This window comes from Mobula birostris, chromosome 26 (assembly GCF_030028105.1).
Source record: "Mobula birostris isolate sMobBir1 chromosome 26, sMobBir1.hap1, whole genome shotgun sequence".
NCBI classification, from domain to species: domain Eukaryota; kingdom Metazoa; phylum Chordata; class Chondrichthyes; order Myliobatiformes; family Myliobatidae; genus Mobula; species Mobula birostris.
This window is the reverse complement of record NC_092395.1, coordinates 13,818,891-13,837,099: the sequence shown is the minus strand read 5'-3', so window position 1 is coordinate 13,837,099 and position 18,209 is coordinate 13,818,891. Positions and strand designations below refer to the sequence as shown.

The following is an 18,209-nucleotide window of genomic DNA, read 5'->3' as shown; positions in this document are numbered from 1 at the left end:
AAAGGTTGCTAGATATATAGTATGTGTATTTTCTTTTTGGAAAAAGAGAAAGTAGTTTTGTGAGGAAATGAGAATCATGGGCTTGACCTTTATGGAACTATGCATGATAACGTATTAGGAAACAACATATCTTGTCCTTTAAATTCAGATCACGAGCTTTGAGAAAGGCTTTGAGAAGCTAAAGTGAGCTCAGAATATGGATTAGAATGAAAAATCTGCTTGAATATTTGAAGAAGTTGTTGGGTTCTTTGGGAAAGACTAGATAAGGAAGTGGGTGAAACTGTAGTCGCCAAACAATCACCTGAAGAAACTCTGCGGGTCGAGTAACATCAACAGGGAGAAAGGAATTGTTAATTCTTTCGGTCAAATTCCCATATTGGGACTTGAGTAAAACTATGTTGGTGTTGGAGTTTATTGGCTGGAACCATTCTTCTGAGGTTACCAGACTATTTTTCAGCATTATGAGGTAGTTCTCAGAAGTATTAAATGTGTACTCTAACAACTTGCACCATTAGTTTCTGGCAGGACACATAAAAAGCAGGAGGTACTCAGTGGGTCAGGCAGCACCTATGGAGTGAAATAGACAGTCGATGCTTCAGGTCGAGATGCTTCATCAGGCCTCAGTTTCTTGTGCCTCGTTATTTTCTGTAGTCCCCCCCCCCCACCTTGACCATCCTACAGGTGGGATCTTCAAGGATCTGGATGGCCCTTCCAGTGTCCTCCAATTTGTAAATACTTTCCATACGACTATAACACCATAAGACATAGGAGCAGAATTAAACCATTTGGCCCATTGTGTCTGCTCTGCCATCTCATTGAGGCTGATTTATTAGCATAACTACATAAGAAATAGGAGCAAGAGTAGGTAGGATTAGCGTCGTCCTCATTGATTGACACATGTAATCAGGTGTGAATTGGCTCTTGGCTCTGGACTGACGACTTGACGCTGAAGTGGGATGTAAACCGGGTTCATTTCGACGTGCTTGTTGATAGAATTCTATGTGGAGAACAAAGCCTCTAAGAATTCTTCAACATCTTATAAACATCAGTGATTGTTGGGAACACTCTAAGGCTAAACTATCATCTCAGGACAAAAAAAGGATAGCCTAATGGGACACTGTTTCTGTAGCTAATTTATGGCAGATATGCTATAGGAGGAAATGATGAAGCTTTTCCATTTTGTTGTCATAGTTCTGATCTTCAATTAATGTTTTACATTTCAGTACATTTGGTGGTTGTTCATCATATCTGACAATGACAGGAAACCTGTGTGGGAGAGCTTTTAAAGTGGAAATGCCATTGCACTGGGGCAGTTCTACTGTCATGACCTCGGAAGTCTGGGTCCAGTGGTACATGTGTTCATCTCAACAGGGGTCTTCCATTGTTGCAGTGGATGCCCATGACTCCTTCCATGCCTCGTCATACCCTTTGCTGTCCACCGAACGTTTCAGAACTGCCTTCTTGGCCATTGGATCTCATTGTAGATCTCATCCATCCAGTTTGCCAGAGCAGACTTTTCATGCTAGGACAGGCATGTCTTTATCTTACCGGGGTATGAGGCCCAGCAGATACCCTCACCTGGTTTAGTCCCCCTGTCGAAGCCGGGTACCAGAGTATGGCTGCTGTCACATGTAAACAGCTACTTGAACCCACAGGTGAGAGCTGAGGGTGTCCCATAGAGTCCAAAGGTGAGTGTGCTTTAGATTAGACACGCCAAGCCCCTTCACCAGAGGTGCTACCCCTCCTCAGACACCCCATACACCCTACAGTACATTTAGTACATAGTTAAATGTAGCCCTCCAAGGAAAGTCAAGTCACTTTTTATTGTCATTTCAACCACGACTGCTGGTACAGAACATAGTAAAAATGAGACAACATTTTCCAGGACCATGGTGCTACATGAAACAATACAAAAACTACACTGAACTACATAAGAAAAAAACACAAAAACTACTCTAGACTACAGACCTATCCAGGACTGCATAAATTGCACAAAATAGTGCAGGCACTACAATAAATAATAATAAATAATAAACAAGACAGTAGGCACAGTAGAGGGTTTAGTAGGTTGGTGTCAAGCCAGGCTCTGGGTATTGAGGAGTCTGATGGCTTGGGGGAAGAAACTGTTACATAGTCTGGTCATGAGAGCCCGAATGCTTCGGTGCCTTTTTCCGGATGGCAGGAGGGAGAAGAGTTTATATGAGGGGTGCGCGGGGTCCTTCATAATGCTGTTTGCTTTGCGGATGCAGCGTGTGGTGTAAATGTCTGTGATGGCGGGAAGAGAGACCCCGATGATCTTCTCAGCTGACCTCACTATCCACTGCAGGGTCTTGCAATCCGAGATGGTACAATTTCCGAACCCAACCTCTTTTATTAGTCTTGCTTGTAACTGGAGTACACATAATGTGCAGATCGATCTGATCTGCTCTCATTGGAGAGCTCAGCTCAAGAACATGGATCACAGAATTGGCACAATAGGATTGTAGCCCTGTCTCTGACTGACTGTTCCTCAACTTCAGACATCTGCTGGTAAAGCTGAAGTGTTGAGTTTACCTTATATAGTCAAATTAAGTGCTAAACAAATTTGAAGCAATGTGACTAAAATCCAGATCTGATAAAATAATGTCAGATCATAGAATGTTCTTTAATCAGTCTTGTATTGCAAAACATTTGGTGGTTGTTTTCAGCAGACACTAGGCAGAAAATCTATGATGATTTTACATTTTGATGAAATGGAACAAAAAATAACATGGTAAAAATAGGCAGATTGTCTCCAAATTAATGCTCATGAGGGGCAATTACTATAATTATCCAATTTTTCTCAATTTAACAAGTAATATGAAAAGGAACACAGAATTAATTTTTTAAATTTCTTTATTCTTGGATGGTGCTCCCTGACTATCAGAGGCTGAGGGGAGATCTGATAAAAGTTTATAAAATTATGAGGGGCATAGATAACACAAACAGTCAGACACTTTTTCCCAGGATAAAAATGTAAAATACTAGAAACCATGCACTTTAAGGTGAGAGGGGTAAATCTAAAGGAGTTGTGCAGTATTTTTTTCATAGAGTGGTGGGTGACTGGAAAATGCCACCAGAGGCAATGGTGGAAGAACCTATCATATATGTGGAGCATTGCAAGAGGGGTGTGTGACAGGTGGCAAAGGTGTGCCGGGGTGGGGGTTGCAGGATCAGCAGTTTCTGAGATACTCAGACAACCCCATCTGGCACCAACAATCATTATATGGTCAAAGTCACTTAGCTCACATCTTTTCCCCGTTCTGGTATTTGGTCTGAGCAACAACGGAACCTCTTGACCATGTCTGTATATAAGTTGTTGCCACATGATTGGCTAATTAGATATTTGCATTAACAAGCACATGTACCCAATAAGGTGGCCTCTAAGTGTGTGTTGCACAAAGCAGTAACATTATTATGAAGTGAAGTACCATTACATTATAGAAATTTAAAATTTCTGAGATTGACCAGTCACTATATAATGTTTTTGTGTCTGTTTCTGTTCCACAAAAGAGATTTATGAAAGGTTTGGCTCTAGATCTTCTAAAATATTCAACCAAAGATTTAACAATTTGAAGTGCTTTATAACACAAATGATGAAAAGTTATGTCAAAATCAGAAGACTGTTTAATTCAAGAGGATTTAATAGGCCAAATACAACTTGGAAATGAAATCCTTATCATGCCCTAAGGAATCAAAAAGAGAAATGAACAGTGAACTTTTAAAATCCCCAAGTATAATTGTCAGAAAACTTTTCAAAATACCAGATAGTGTTTTGAGTATAGAACAGTCAGTACATAAAAGAAACTTTTCAAAATGTATTAATGTATATGGGATAAATAAATGTATCTGAATCTAAATCTGAAGTAAAAAATTATAGGACTGAAAATGGTTACAGAATTAAAAGAAATAGAAAGCAAAATTCCAGTCATATGATGTACGTTTGTATTTTTCCAAGGAGTTAATTATGGACTTCAGGAAGGGAAAGTTGAAGGAACGCACACAAGTCCTCATCGAGGGATCAGTAGTGGAAAGGGTGAGCAGTTTCAAAGTTCAAAGTGCATTTGATATCGAAGTTTGTATACTATATGCAACCCTGAGATTCATCTCCTTACAGGCAGCACCAAAACAAAGAAACCCAATAGAACCCATTTTAAAAAAAAGAAGACTGTCAAACACCCAAATTGCAGGAGAAAAAACAAATCGTGTACACAATAAAAGTAAGAAATTCAAGTTCTTAGGTGTAATCATCTCTGAAGATCTATCCTGGGTCCAACATATTAATGCATTGACAAAGGAGGCCTGATAGCGGCTATGTTTCACTGGGAGTTTGAGGAGAATTGGTATGGCACCAAAGACTCCAGCAAATTTCTTCAGATGTATGATGGACAGCACTCTAACTGGTTGTGTCACCATTTGGTATGCAGTGGCCACTGCACAGGATCGGAAAAAAAACCCGCAGGGAGTTACAAACTCAGCCACCTCAGTCATGGGCACTAGCCTCCCCAGCATCGGGGACATATTCCAAAGGGGATGCCTCAAAAAGACACGGTCATTAAGGTCCCTCATCATCTAGGACATGCCCTCTTCTCATTGTACCATCAAGGAGAAGATACAGGAGCACAAAGGCACATACTCAATGTTTTAGGAATAACTTTTTCCTCTCTGCCATCAGATTTCTGAATGGACGATGAACCCATGTACGCTACCTCACTATTTTTTTCTTTTTTCCTTTCTTTTGCACTACTTATTTAATATATATATAGTTTTAAATGTAATTTATAGTTTTATGTATTGTAATACACTGCTGCTGCAAAGCAACAAATTTCACGATGTATGCCAATGATGTTAAACCTGATCCTGATTCTGAAATCTCTAGCGCTATAGAATTATAAAGTTGTAGCACCAAGGAAAAGGTGATTTTCCCATTTAGACCATGCAAGCTTTCTGAAAGAGCAATCTAATCAGTTTTATTTTCTTCTGAGTTTCCAGTACCCCGACACTTGTTCTTGTTCTTGATTTGCAACATTCACCTTTGAATCTGTTTCCGGCAGCCTTTTATGCAGTACCCTCCAGAACAACATTACATGTGTAAAAAAGTTTTCTTCATGCTTACTTTGATTGTTCTGTCAGTCTGTTTAACCCTGTGGTCATTAGTTCAGAATCAGGTTTATTATCACTGACATAATGTTGAGCAATTTGTTGTTTGTGGCAGTAGTACAGTTCAAGACAAAAGATAATTGTCTGCCTGTCTAGGTACCATATCTGATGCAGACTTTGGTGACCATGGTTTTCCATATAGATCTATCCTTTGTTTTTTGGATGTCTTCCATTTCCTCGATGTGTAGCCCCCTGGCTATGCTTTTGATGTACATATGCCGAGGTCTTCCTCTAGGTTTACTCCCCTCAATCTTTCCAGAGAGTATGAGTTTTTCTAGTTCATCTTTCCGCATGATGTGTCCTAGGAATCTGAGTTGTCTTTCTCTTATTGTTGGTATGAGCGATCGAACTGCTTGGGCTCTTCTGAGAACTTCTTCATTTGATGCGTGTGTGGTCCATGATATTTTTAACATTCTCCTGTAGAACCATAATTCAGCTGCTTCTAGTCTCTTTTCCATTGCTGGAGAAATGGTCCAGCATTCACTTCCATAAGTCGGGATAGAATAAATGTAGCACTGCAGTATTCTGTTTTTTAAAAGATAATTATAAGTGACAAATAAATGAATAAGTAAGTAGTGCAAATGTGGGATAGTGAGGCGTTATTCACAGGTTCATGAACCATTCAAGAATCTGATACTGGAGAGGAAGGAGCTGTTTTTAAATCATTGAATGGGGGTCTTCAGACTTCTGTGACTTCTCACTGATGGTATTAATGAGAAGAGAGCTGGTCTGGATGGCGAGTATCCTTAATGATGGATGCCACCTTCTTGAGGGATTGCATTTAGAAGACATCGCCGATGGTGGGGAGGGTTGTGCCCACAATGGAGCTGCCTGGGTCTATAACCCCCTGCAGCCTCTTTCAATCCTGTGCGTAGGAGTCTCCTAATCAGGTAGTGATGCAAGTCAATGTGTTCCCCACTGTACATCTGTAGGAATTTGCGCAGAGTCCTTGGTGACGTACCAAATTTCCTCAAACTCCTAATGAAGTACAGCCGCTGATGTGCCTTCCTCATGATTGCATCAATGTGTTGGGCTCGGGATAGGTCCTCTGGGATGTTGACGCCCAGCATTCTGATCTGTTAAGTCCATCCGAGAATCTGTTACCCTATTAATAGTCCATCCGAGAATCTGTTACCCTATTAATATCTCTTTTGGTTTACGCTTTTTAAATAATGATTTCACCATTTTCAAAATTGTGAACAGAATTTTGCAATTTTTATTCTTTTCATGCTTTCTTCATTGCCTTGTGAGTGAATCCAGCACAACTTAAAGCACCATCTTACCAGAGAGGTGGATTTATTTAACGTTTGAGACTGTAGCACTTTTTTCTTTTATTTTATCCACCCAGTCCTTCTCACTATAATTTTACAGACATCCTAAAGATGGTCTTAATTAAGAAGGGCCTTCTTTAGAAACACAGACCCCAGACTGAGATGGTGGCAGCCCTTTAGAAGTTTGGTATTAAAAATGTAATACTACCATTGGAAATAGAATACTTGCCAATTCATTTTCTTTCAGCTATAATTGCTTTCATATGCAGCAATTTGTTTGAGACAAACTGTATAAACCAGACCTTAACATACATATAATAACAGGTTTGAGTAGCAGACCATATCTGGTGCCTACAATGTAAAGAAGTGAATGATTCAGAGAGTATTTTATGTGTCACTGACCAACCTTAGGGTGAATTTGTTTTTGTTCAGTTTTTTTTCATAAACACCGTCTGCTCCAGTGAATTTGTTTAGTATCTATATTAACTGAAGTTACAAAATGGGAAACATGACTGAGTGCCAATACACAACTCTGTGTTACATAGTAAACATGTGAGTTTATTGACCCCACACAATTGCAGCAATCACACATTCACTACCTAAATACATTACTCAGAGGAATTTAATGAAAAGATGCAGATGTATCTGTGAACTGCCCAAGTTCTACCATTTAGTCATCAGAATGGCAATATGCAATTATCATTATGGACTTTGTTCTGATGTTTCACCTTTCCTAATACATGGAGTATTACGGACAGTAGCAATTCGCGGATCAAGGTTCAATTCCTGCCACTGTGTGTGGGAGTTTGTACATTCTCCCTGTGGGTTTCCTCCGGGTGCTCTGGTTTCCTCCCACATTCCAAAGACATATGGTTAGAGTTAGTAGTGGACATGCTATATTGGTGCAGGAGATATGGCGACACATGCAGGCTGCCCAACACAGTCCTCGCTGACTTGCTTTGACACAAACAACACGCTTCACTGAACGTTTCGATATATTTGGCTGCACATGTGAAAGGTAAAGCCAGTCTTTCTTATTAGTGCTGAAGGGCCTCAGCCCAAAACATCGACTTACTCTTTTACACAGATGCTGCCTGGCCTGCTGAGTTCCTCCAGCATTTTCTGTCTGTTGCTTTCTTATTACTCTCCATGTGCTGAGATGAAGCCGGTTCCAGTAATGTAGAAAGCTCCCCACCCTTCGTAAAAAGCATGACAGGAACTCTATCAAAACCCCTTCACACTTCTTTCTTCCGCCAGAATTCTACGATGTTTGTAGTAGGTATTATCTACAAAATGCACCCAGGAAAGTCCAGCACCAGCTCGCAAACCTGCACACCCCCAGCGGCAAAGAGCCTTCAGATTTCCCCTCCAGGTTACACACCATTGGCAACATACAGTCATGTGGGGACCAAAGTAGCGTAGCAATTATAGGTATCCTTTAGTCTCGTGAGACCATGGATTTGTGCCTTGGAAGGCTTCCAGGGCACAGGGCTGGGCAGAGTTGTATGGAAGACTGGCAGTTGCCCATGCTGCAAGTCTCCCCTCTCCACGCCACCGATGTTGTCCAAGGGAAGGGCACTAGTGCCGATACAGCTTGGCACTGGTGTCGTCGCAGAGCAATGTGTGGTTAGGTGCCTTGCTCACACTGCCTCAGTTGAGGCTCGAACCAGCGACCTTCATATCACTAGACCGGCGCCTTAACCACTTGGCCACGTGCCAACACAATTGTTGCGTAGCAGTTCGCACGATGCTATTACAGCTTGGAGTGTTGAATTTTGGAGTTCATTTCCGGCTCCATCTGTAAGGAGTTTGTACATTCTGTCCATGACCAAGTGGGTTTCTTCCAGGTGCTCCAGATTTCTTCCAAAATTCTAAGACATACTGGTTAGTAGGTTAATTGGTTATTGTAAGTTGTTCTGTGATTAGTTGACTGGTGTTAAAAGTTTGTACATCCTTCCCATGAGCACATGGATTTCCTGCGGGTGCCCCAGTTTCCTCCCACATTGCACAAACGTACCAGTTAGGTGGTTAATTGGTCATTGTAAATTGTCCTATGACGAGGCTAGGATTAAATAGGTGGGATGCAGGGCAGTGCAACTTGTTGGACCAGAAGAACCCATTCTATGCTGTACCTCTAATTAAATTCATTCAAAATCCTGCAAATCACTATTCACTGTGGCAGTACCTACATCAGTCGAAGAACGGTGGTTCAAAACGTTGTTTCATGGCCCCCTTCCTGAGATCAATTAGGGATGGACAATAAATACCGGAGAATGGCAAAGGAGCAACATCTGCTGCTGCCATTTCTAGTCTGTCTCTTGTTTGTGAACAAGATAGCATAAGGTCTCGCAGAATGTCAAGTTATTAGAGAAGTGGGGATCACAGGGAATCCAATTTCATGGAAGGGGCCTGTTGAAAGGGGGGTTTATAGAACTTGAACTTAATGAGAGTCCAAAATATTACATGGATGAGAGAAGCTAGTGGAATAACATGACGTGGGTTGGAGGGTCAATCGAGTTTTAATTCTCCACAGGTATCAGGTTGACCAAGGAGATTCACAAACCCCGTACTCCATAAAATAGCAATAAAAATAAATTACAAGAATCATAAAGAAATACATGTTTTATTTTGTAGAAGGACTCATTAGAGCTACAGGCACCTCACACGTTTGAAAAGCCATTCAATGTTCTTGTATAAATGAGATTTTTTTCCCATAAATCTTATGGGGATATGATTAACTGCGTTAAATTGAATGCGTATGCATATAATTTTTTGCAGATGTGTGTATCCAACCATATTCTTCGTAGACGTTTGCAGTTAATCGTAGTAATTTACGTTGTATGAAAACACACTAGGAATTAAGCCGTTCTCCGTGTCGGGGCATGTGGAGGCGGCGGGAACACGCAAATCTCCAATTTTGCAACAACTTCCCCTCGCAAACGCTAACTGATTTCTAATCCCGGCTAATAAAGAAGATGTGTTTTAGCACAATTATAGTCCTCGATTCCGAAGTCAGATCTTATTATCCAGATACAATAAATAGCAGCGAAAAGCACATTCAGACAAGTTTGCTATTTTAGCAATTTCCGCTGTAACCAATGTCATGCCAAGTATTTATAGACTTAGATTAAGACCTTTTGTCAACATATTTGCTTTGTTTGAGAACGTGGGGACACTTTTCAATATTTAGACAGAGCAATGTGTACAGGTACTGTATTTAAAAAGTTGAATTTTTCAATAGGATCTTGAACTAATGTAGAAAAACAAAACATGAAATAAAAAATTACTCGTAACCTTTACTGCCACATTGGATTCCAACGTGTGATTAAACGTCTATTGGATAATTGCTAAATAACAGTAATAACTGTGTAATTCAACATTAGCATCAAAATGAAATGTTGATAACACTTGGCGATTTAGTTTGTGGAATGTGTGGAGATTCAATAGGAAAGAGACGGGGAAGCGCGCTAAGACTATAACTCTGCCACGGTTAAAAAAAAAATCCGAGATTCTTTTCCAGAACAAGAATCATTTGGAGCGGATATTTGACTTGGGCAAGATGAGCCGAACGGTCTTTTCCAAATGTTTTAACAACAACTCCTCACTTTACGTCAGCAAAACCAAAGAGCTGATTATTGAGTACAGGAGGAGGAAACCAGAGGTCCTTCTGCCAGTCCTCATCGGGAGAGCGGAGATGGAGAGGGTCAGTTACTTTAAATTTCTTGGCGTTGTAATTTCAGCGAATCTATCCTGGGACTTGCGCGTAAGTGCCATAACAAAGCAGGCACGGTTCCTCTTCTACTTTCTTAAAACTTTGCGCAGGTTCGGCATATCATCTAAAACTTTAACAAACTTCTATAGATTCGTGAGTATACTGACTAGTTGCATCATTGCCGGGTATGGAAATGACCATGAAAGGAAAAACCTACAAAAAGTAATGGATGCAGACCAATACGTCACAGGAAAAAGTTCAAATCAAAGGAGATATAGGTTACTATATACAAAGTTGCGATTCATTTTCTTGTGGATACACTTAGTAAATCTATAGAATAGTAACTATAACAGGATCAACGAAAGATCAGGTGGAGTGCACAAGACAACAAACTGTGCAAATAAATAGCAATAAATACGGAGAACATGAAATAATGCAATAAAGAGTCCTCAATGTGATATCATTGGTTTAGGAACACCTTAATAATGGGGCAAGTGAGCGTAGTTATCCCGTTTTATTCAAGACCTGATGGTTGAGGGATAGTAATTGTTCGTGAACCTCATGGTGTGAGTCCTGTGGTCTTGTGCCTCCTACCCAATGGCAGCAGTGAGAAGAAAGCATGGCCTGGATGATGACGATCTCCGATGATGGATGCCGCTTTCCTATAACAGCGTTTCATGCGGATGTGCTCAGTTGTTGGGAGGGCTTTACCATGATGTACTAGGCCAAATCTATTGCCTTCTCTAGGAATTTCTATTCAAAGCCATTGGTATATCCATGCCAGGCCACAATGCAGCCAGTCAATATACTCTCAACTGTATGTCATTGAAAGCCCTCCCCATCATAAAATATTAATTCATAACTACCACCGAGCACATGTACAAGGACAACTGCCACAAGAAAGCAGCGTCCTTCGTGAAGGATCCCACCATCCTGGCCACACTCTCTTCTCACTGCTACCATCAAACAGGGGGTACAGGAGCCTCAGGTCCCACACCACCAGGTTCAGAAACCGTTAATACCCTTCAACCATCAAACTCATGAACCAGCATGGATAACTTCACTCACTTCAACACTAAACTGATTCTATAACCTATGGACTCACTTCCTCCTGCTGGTCCATTATGCCTTTTTTGCTGGCGTTTAGGGCAGCAATGAAGGTTTTCTCGGTTGCAAAGTTCAGGGCTTTCTTCATCTTCTTGTCAGTTTTCACTACTGTCAGTCATGTAAGTGCCAGCTGGAGAGTCAAGAATACCTTTGCACACAGATATGGAAGGTTCTTTATTGCTGTTTCCATAACAGTTTTGTTTGACTAGTCAGGGTTGTTAGCCCTGAGCTGAACCCCCTGGAGGATCTATAGACCACTCTTTGTCTGGCCCTTAACCTTTGTCCTGTTTGCCATGGGTGACCCTACCAAGAGCCAAAGCATAAGGCCCTGATTCCAATCAACATAGCCCTCGGGGTCATTGAGGCATGCAAGCCTCCAAATGATAAAAGGTTGTAGTCCTCTTGGAGGTGACTCATTTTCACTGACTCTTCAAATCAGGGTTTCAATATTATTTATTTACTTATTATGTTTTTTCCCTCTGTGTGTATATGCACATTCTATCTTCTTTTGCACATTGGTCGTTATCAGTCTTTCTGCATGTTTTTATTGATCCTTTTGTATTTCTTTGTATCTGTTGTGAATGCCCACAAGAATATGAATCTCTGGGGTTGTATATGTGACATATAAGTACTTTGGATAACACATTTATTTTGAAATTTGAACTGTAAGTGCTGATGACTCTTCGATCCTAAATATTGCTTCTGCCTGTCTCTCCACAGTATCTGCTGACAAGTAATTCAATGAAACTGGTAAGAATTTCTGGTCTAGTCATAAAATTGGCTATTTATTAACTTCTAAGCCCATTGAAATTTTCAACGTAAGACTCACCGGGTGCTTGATACTGTACAGATGCACAGCAAAAAGAAACATGCTGCGTGGCCACTTTATTGGGTACACCTGAACACATGCTGGTTAATGCAAAAGCCTAATCAGCCAGCCACATGTCAGCCATTCAAAGCATGCAGACATGGTCAAGAGGTTCAGTTGTTATTCAGACCAAACATCAGAATGGGGGAGGAAATGTGATTACGTGACTTTGACCGTCAAATGATTGTTGTGCCAGACAGAGTGGCTTGAATATCTTAGAAACGGCTGATCTGGGACTTTCACACCCAACAGGCTCTCGCGTTTACAAAAAAAGGTACAGAAAGTCCAATAAGCAGTGATTCTGTGGGGGGAAAATGCCTTGTTAATGAAAGAGGTCAGAGGAGAATGGCCAGTCTAGTTCAAGCTGACAGAAAGGTGACAGTAACTCAAATAACCAACAGTGGTGTGCAGAAGAACATCTTTGAACGCACTTGTGTGTTTCACCTTGAAGTGGGTGGGCTACAGTTGTAGAAGACCACTGGTGGTACCTAATAAAATGGCCACTGAGTGTCTGTCTTTATAACTTCCTCGTTACAAAGTCAGTAAACTACTTGTAAATATTGGAAAATTACAGTTGTAAACATGACCGAGTAACCCTCAGCAATAACCCAGACGCGTATTGTTCGAACGACTAATGTTCAGAACTTAGTAAAAGTTACCTACTGACCTCGATGCGTACTTTTGGTTGATATCCTCTGGGGGCGGGAGGGGGTGGAATCGGCCAGTTTGAGGTAACATTAAAGACAGACAGCAAAAAAAATCACAACTTGCCACTATCTTACTGGCTGCTGTCAACCCGCCCACAACGACGCGTTTGTTTCACAAGCCTACCCGGCCCAATTATTTAAGGAGGGGTTGAAAATTCGCAGACCATATTCAATGTGAGAAGTGCAGGAAAGTCCAGGGACTGTGATTTGAGAATTAACTCTCCGTGATGGACAAGAACGTCTTCGTGACACCCTTTGTTTTCGCCGTTCTGTGCCATTTCATCGGCGGCAACCCCACTTATGGTAAGTAAGGTGGCCAATACAGTTCTCCAGTACTTCGTCTGAAGCAGCCGCAACACGGGTGACTCGCAAACAATTGGTTTAATACCAAAGGCGAGGCTTAAAGTTCTTGTAAGTAATTCGATATGTGAAGGGGTACGAGATATTGTTAGCAAAATAGCGAAATAATGGAATTATGATACTTGGAAATGTTCGGTGCGCGAGGTGCTCGATAAAACAGTATATTCTCTGATACTTTTTTAAAAACATATTTCATTTGATGTATTTCGCAGCTATCAGTAGCAACCTGTGCTAGAAATTGGCGATTTATTTCTGTGTGATTGTCCTCATGATGCACCCGTTACAGCCCATGGATTAAATATGTACTAACATTTTGGATGAATTTAATGATAAATCGTTGCACAGATATCTAACAGAGTGGTCTTTTTGATAGGTTCATTCTATTCCCATAGAGGACCCCGCCCCAAGCTCCAACCTGTTTCGGATTCTGATTAGCCTGCTATGGATTTAGTTTTTTTAAAAAAAACAATTTTTTAAAACTTTTAAAATCATCATTTGATATATTGCTTTTGGTTTCTTAAAAGACGACTCTCAACTCTCGGTGTCAAAAGTCAGAGAGAAGTGACGGAACTGGGGAGAGGGACACTCTAAACGAAAATAACACGCGAAGCTGAAACTGCGAGTGTGTGTGTGTGTGTGTGTGTGTGTGTGTGTGTGTGGTGAGAGAGAGAGAGAGAGAGAGCGAGGGATGAAGGAGGGTAGGAGGTGCGTGGAGAAAGGAGAGACAGTGTAAAGAGGTTTGGGCTGTGAATGAAGAAGCGCAAACAAGGAATGTAAGTCCATAAACTGAAAGCCAAGTGTTTGTTTTGGCTTGTGTGTTAGGGTGGAAGCGCAGATGGGGCCATTGATAAGGGGGGGGTGTCGAAGAGAGGAATGGAAAGTTGATGGAAACAACTGGAATTCTGCAGATGCTGGAAATTCAAGCAACACACATCAAAGTTGCTGGTGAACGCGGCAGGCCTAGAGATGCTGCCTGGCCTGCTGCGTTCACCAGCAACTTTGATGAAAGTTGATGGAAACAGTTTACTTCCAGCGTTCAGTTTAACGGCATCCCGCATTCCTTCACATAGCGCACTAAGAGGCAGTGACTTGAGTTTTCAGTGAGCCATGTTGGAGAAGTTAAAGGACCTTAAACCGAAGGTTAATGATCACTGCCAGTACCGTGTGGCACTGCAGGATCTGTGAGTTTTCACAGCACCGTCCAAGCTCAGCTAACTTGCTGGTTGCTGGTAGGACTGGGCGGGGAGGCCGCTGACTACTTTTGCGCCGCCGCCGCCTCCAGTCGCTGGGACCGCAGTGTAGAGCCGTGGGGCGTCCCGGGACAACCCTCCTAGAAAGTGGAGGATGGGTAGCTGAACTTGCACCGCGGCATTAAACAACCTTAAAATAAGCCAAATTACTGCAAAGTAAACGGATTCGCTGAAAGCACGTTAAATAAGAAGTCGAAGTTGACTGTAGGGTCTGCATTTTGATTCGCGATTGGCTCCTCAGAAAGTGGTCCCAATCCCACTAGTTTAATTAAAACAAAGATACAAATATTATAAACTCCGGGGACTCGAGGCAATATCGAGGGTTTTGGTTTTGTGAATGAGCAGCAAAGACCGCTCCCAGGGATGGAAGCAAGATGATGCCAATAACGTTCAGCGTCCTGCGGGATGAGTTCCGCCCACCGCAAGACTTTATTTGTGCTCCAATTATTCCATCGCTGCAAACATTCCTTGAATCGCAGATTAACGTTAGTAAATGCCATGCAAGTATTTCTCGCAAATATAGTTCTTAACAAAAGCCTTGTTTGACATACTACGACCTCCGATGTAAACTATTTTTGTAGATTATTTCCTCACAGACAGAATGTATAATCTATTCAATTGGTAGGCGATAGGGCATTTAAATGCACCAGGTATGATTGCATAGGAAAACATAAATGCAGAAACAAAATGACCACCTGTCACAATGGTGGGGGCATTGGGAGCAAGAGTGGACCCAAATGCAAGACACATCTTGTGAGGTTAATTAAATTTAGTTTATTGTTCGATATCAGGAGAGCTAGGCAGGAGCAGGAGTGGCGAACTGGACAAGGATTGAGGACTACGTCTAGGCTGGGACCAAGGGTTTGGGCTAGGACTCCGAATCGGCTCCCAGAACTAGAGGAGACATGAAGAGGCTAGGGTATGGACTCCAAGCCTGAGACTGGGCAAGGACCCAGTACCTGGGTCTTGCCTTGGGCTCGGACCCCAGAACCAGGCATGGACATGACATGGGCTAGGGAGAGGAGGAACATGGGAAACAGAGCCTAGGTCTCAGGAGAGCAGGTACACGGAACCATGGACACATACACAGAACATGGAGTTGGGACCCCTCCTTGGGTACAGGACATAGGGCCGGGACACTCACACAGAACAGAGAGCTGGGACCCCTCCTTGGGTACAGGACATAGGGCCGGGACTCATGACCCTCCATGGGGCAACGGCAAGATGGCCTGACTTACCCCACGGAGGCGAGGACCAGACAAGACAAGACCAACACAAATGAACACCAGACAGTACCTATCTAGCTCCGGCGATGGAACTAGACCGAAGTGCAGGTGGGGGCTGCAGACAAGGGCTAGAGGCGAGAGGGGCAGAGAAGGGATTCAGACAAAGGGGTAGGACAGGAATCACAGACCACCAGGGCCAGGACTTGACTCAGAACTGGGAAGCCGCCAGGGCCAGGACTTGACAGTGCTTGAATGCCGCCAGGGCCAGGACTTGACTTGGTGCTAGAATGCCACCAGGGCCAGGACTTGACTTGGTGCTAGAATGCCGCCAGGGCAAGGACTTGACTTGGTGCTTGAATGCCGCCAGGGCCAGGACTTGACTTGGTGCTAGAATGCCGCCAGGGCCAGGACTTGACTTGGTGCTTGAATGCCGCCAGGGCCAGGACTTGACTTGGTGCTAGAATGCCGCCAGGGCCAGGACTTGACTTGGTGCTTGAATGCCGCCAGGGCCAGGACTTGACTTGGTGCTAGAATGCCGCCAGGGCCAGGACTTGACTTGGTGCTTGAATGCCGCCAGGGCCAGGACTTGACTTGGTGCTAGAATGCCGCTGGAGCCAGGACTTGACTTGGAGCCTCCAGGTCGTGGCGAGCTCTCGACTCGACCCGGGAACAGTAGACAGCGGTTCTTGATTCCCTCTGGCAGGTTAACTGATGGACCCACCTCGGTGAGGAAACTTTGCAGGCTTGCTTTGATGAGGTAACTTGACAGGGTTGCTCTGGTGAGGAAAGGCGAATTATCGGCACTCGCTTCGGGCGGAGACTAGGCTTGCTCCGGCCAGATGACATTGGCACGCCATACCTTTGGTGACTTTGCAGACGCTCCTGCACCGAATGGCTGAAAGCCAGAGACTATAAAGTACCTGTCCAGCTGAGCATTAATTGCCTCTCATCACCATAGCCAAGGGACGCGAGAAAACAGGGAATCAACGGTCCAGATCATAACATAAACAAGTTAAATTTAAAGGGACCCCGATCCAGACCATGACACCACCTCATAAGTGAAAGTTTTGTTTTATCTGTGTTGCCTTGTTGGAAACGTCAGCGGTGGCTGAACTGGTTGCTGTTTTGTATCTGGGCCTAAAAGTTACCCTCGAGAACCGCCTCAAATACAGACATCTCAGCTGAACCTCCAGTCTGGTGTTGAAAGACCGCCTGAAGTGCCAGTCTACCGATGAGATGCCCAATATGCCCTCATAAGATAAAGATGAACTCTTAGATCTCCCAAACTACCTTGACATGACCCTTGCACCTTGTATTTGTCTATGTGCGCTGCACTTTCTCTGTAACTGTTACAATAAATCCTGTATCCCTGTAGACGGGTAGGGTTAGAACCATTGACCTTAGAGGAGGTCGGTGTCATGGGCCCAAGACCTGTACTGTGTTGAAGTGTTCTATGTTCTATTCTGATACTGTTTTCCTTTTGTACTACTTTGAACTTGGAATGATCCACCTGGAAGGCATGCAAACAAAGGATTTTCACTGTATCTTGGTAACAATAAACCAATTACCAATGTGTGGCAGGTGATGTAAAAGGTTCAAGATGGACTCTGTTCTTTAATGATATTTGTTTAACTTCGCTCAGGCGGCCTTGTTTTCTGCAGTGTGGCAGAGGGCACAGTTCCAAACTGCTTCATTGGTTGTAAACACCTTGTATCATCACTTCACGTTGCCGGGCCATGGGAACCAATCCTGGGGGTGGTAGGACGGGTGACAACTTAACAGTAAGTGAGCACCTGGGCACGACCAGGACCAATGTCCTCGGGCAGGGGTTCCTAACCTGGGGTTCATGGCTATATTTCATTGGGAGTTTGAGAAGGTTTGGTTTGCCACCTAAAACACTTGAAAATTTCTACAGGTGTACTGTGGAGAGCACCCTGGCAGGCTGCATCACCATCTGGTATCCAAAAGAAGCAACAGCAAGTTGTAAAATTAGTCAGCTCCGTTCTGGGTACTAGCCTCCATAGGAGCGGTGCCTCAGAAAGCAGTGCACGTTATTAAGGATCCTCATCACCCAGGACAGGCTCTCTTCTCATTGTTTCCATCAGGAAGGAGGTACACCCCCTGAAGGCACACACTCAGTGATTCAGGAACAGCTTCTTGCCTTCTGCCATCCAATTTATAAATGGATATTGAACCCACGAACACTACCTCACTTTTTTTTCTGTTTTTGAGCTATTTTCAACTAATTTTAACTATTTTGACATATCCATATATATATGAACTTACTGTAATTTATTTATTTTTCTATATTTATCATGTATTACATCGTACTGCTGCTGGTAAGTTAACGACATATGCTGGTGATATTAAACCTGATTCTGATTCTGGTAAGGCTCGACAGCATAAAACAGGCTGGGAACCCCTGTCCTCAGGGGATTCTTTGCTAGTGCTATTGGGGAGGGTTTAAACTAACACGCAGGGGAATGGGAATGCAGACAGAAAGACAGTGAGTAACAATGCAGAGGCCAAA

General features: G+C 42.9%; 1 protein-coding gene across 1 annotated transcript in view; it reads left to right on the top strand.

Moving 5' to 3' along the window:
* The first annotated feature begins 12,992 nt into the window (after nt 1-12,992).
* Nucleotides 12,993-18,209, top strand: part of fstl3 (follistatin-like 3 (secreted glycoprotein)) — a 34,754-nt gene continuing 29,537 nt past the window's right edge. The window contains exon 1 of the mRNA XM_072244137.1: nt 12,993-13,146. Coding sequence (XP_072100238.1) covers nt 13,071-13,146 — 76 coding nt within the window. The 5' untranslated portion in view covers nt 12,993-13,070. The remainder of the gene's footprint in view (nt 13,147-18,209) is intronic.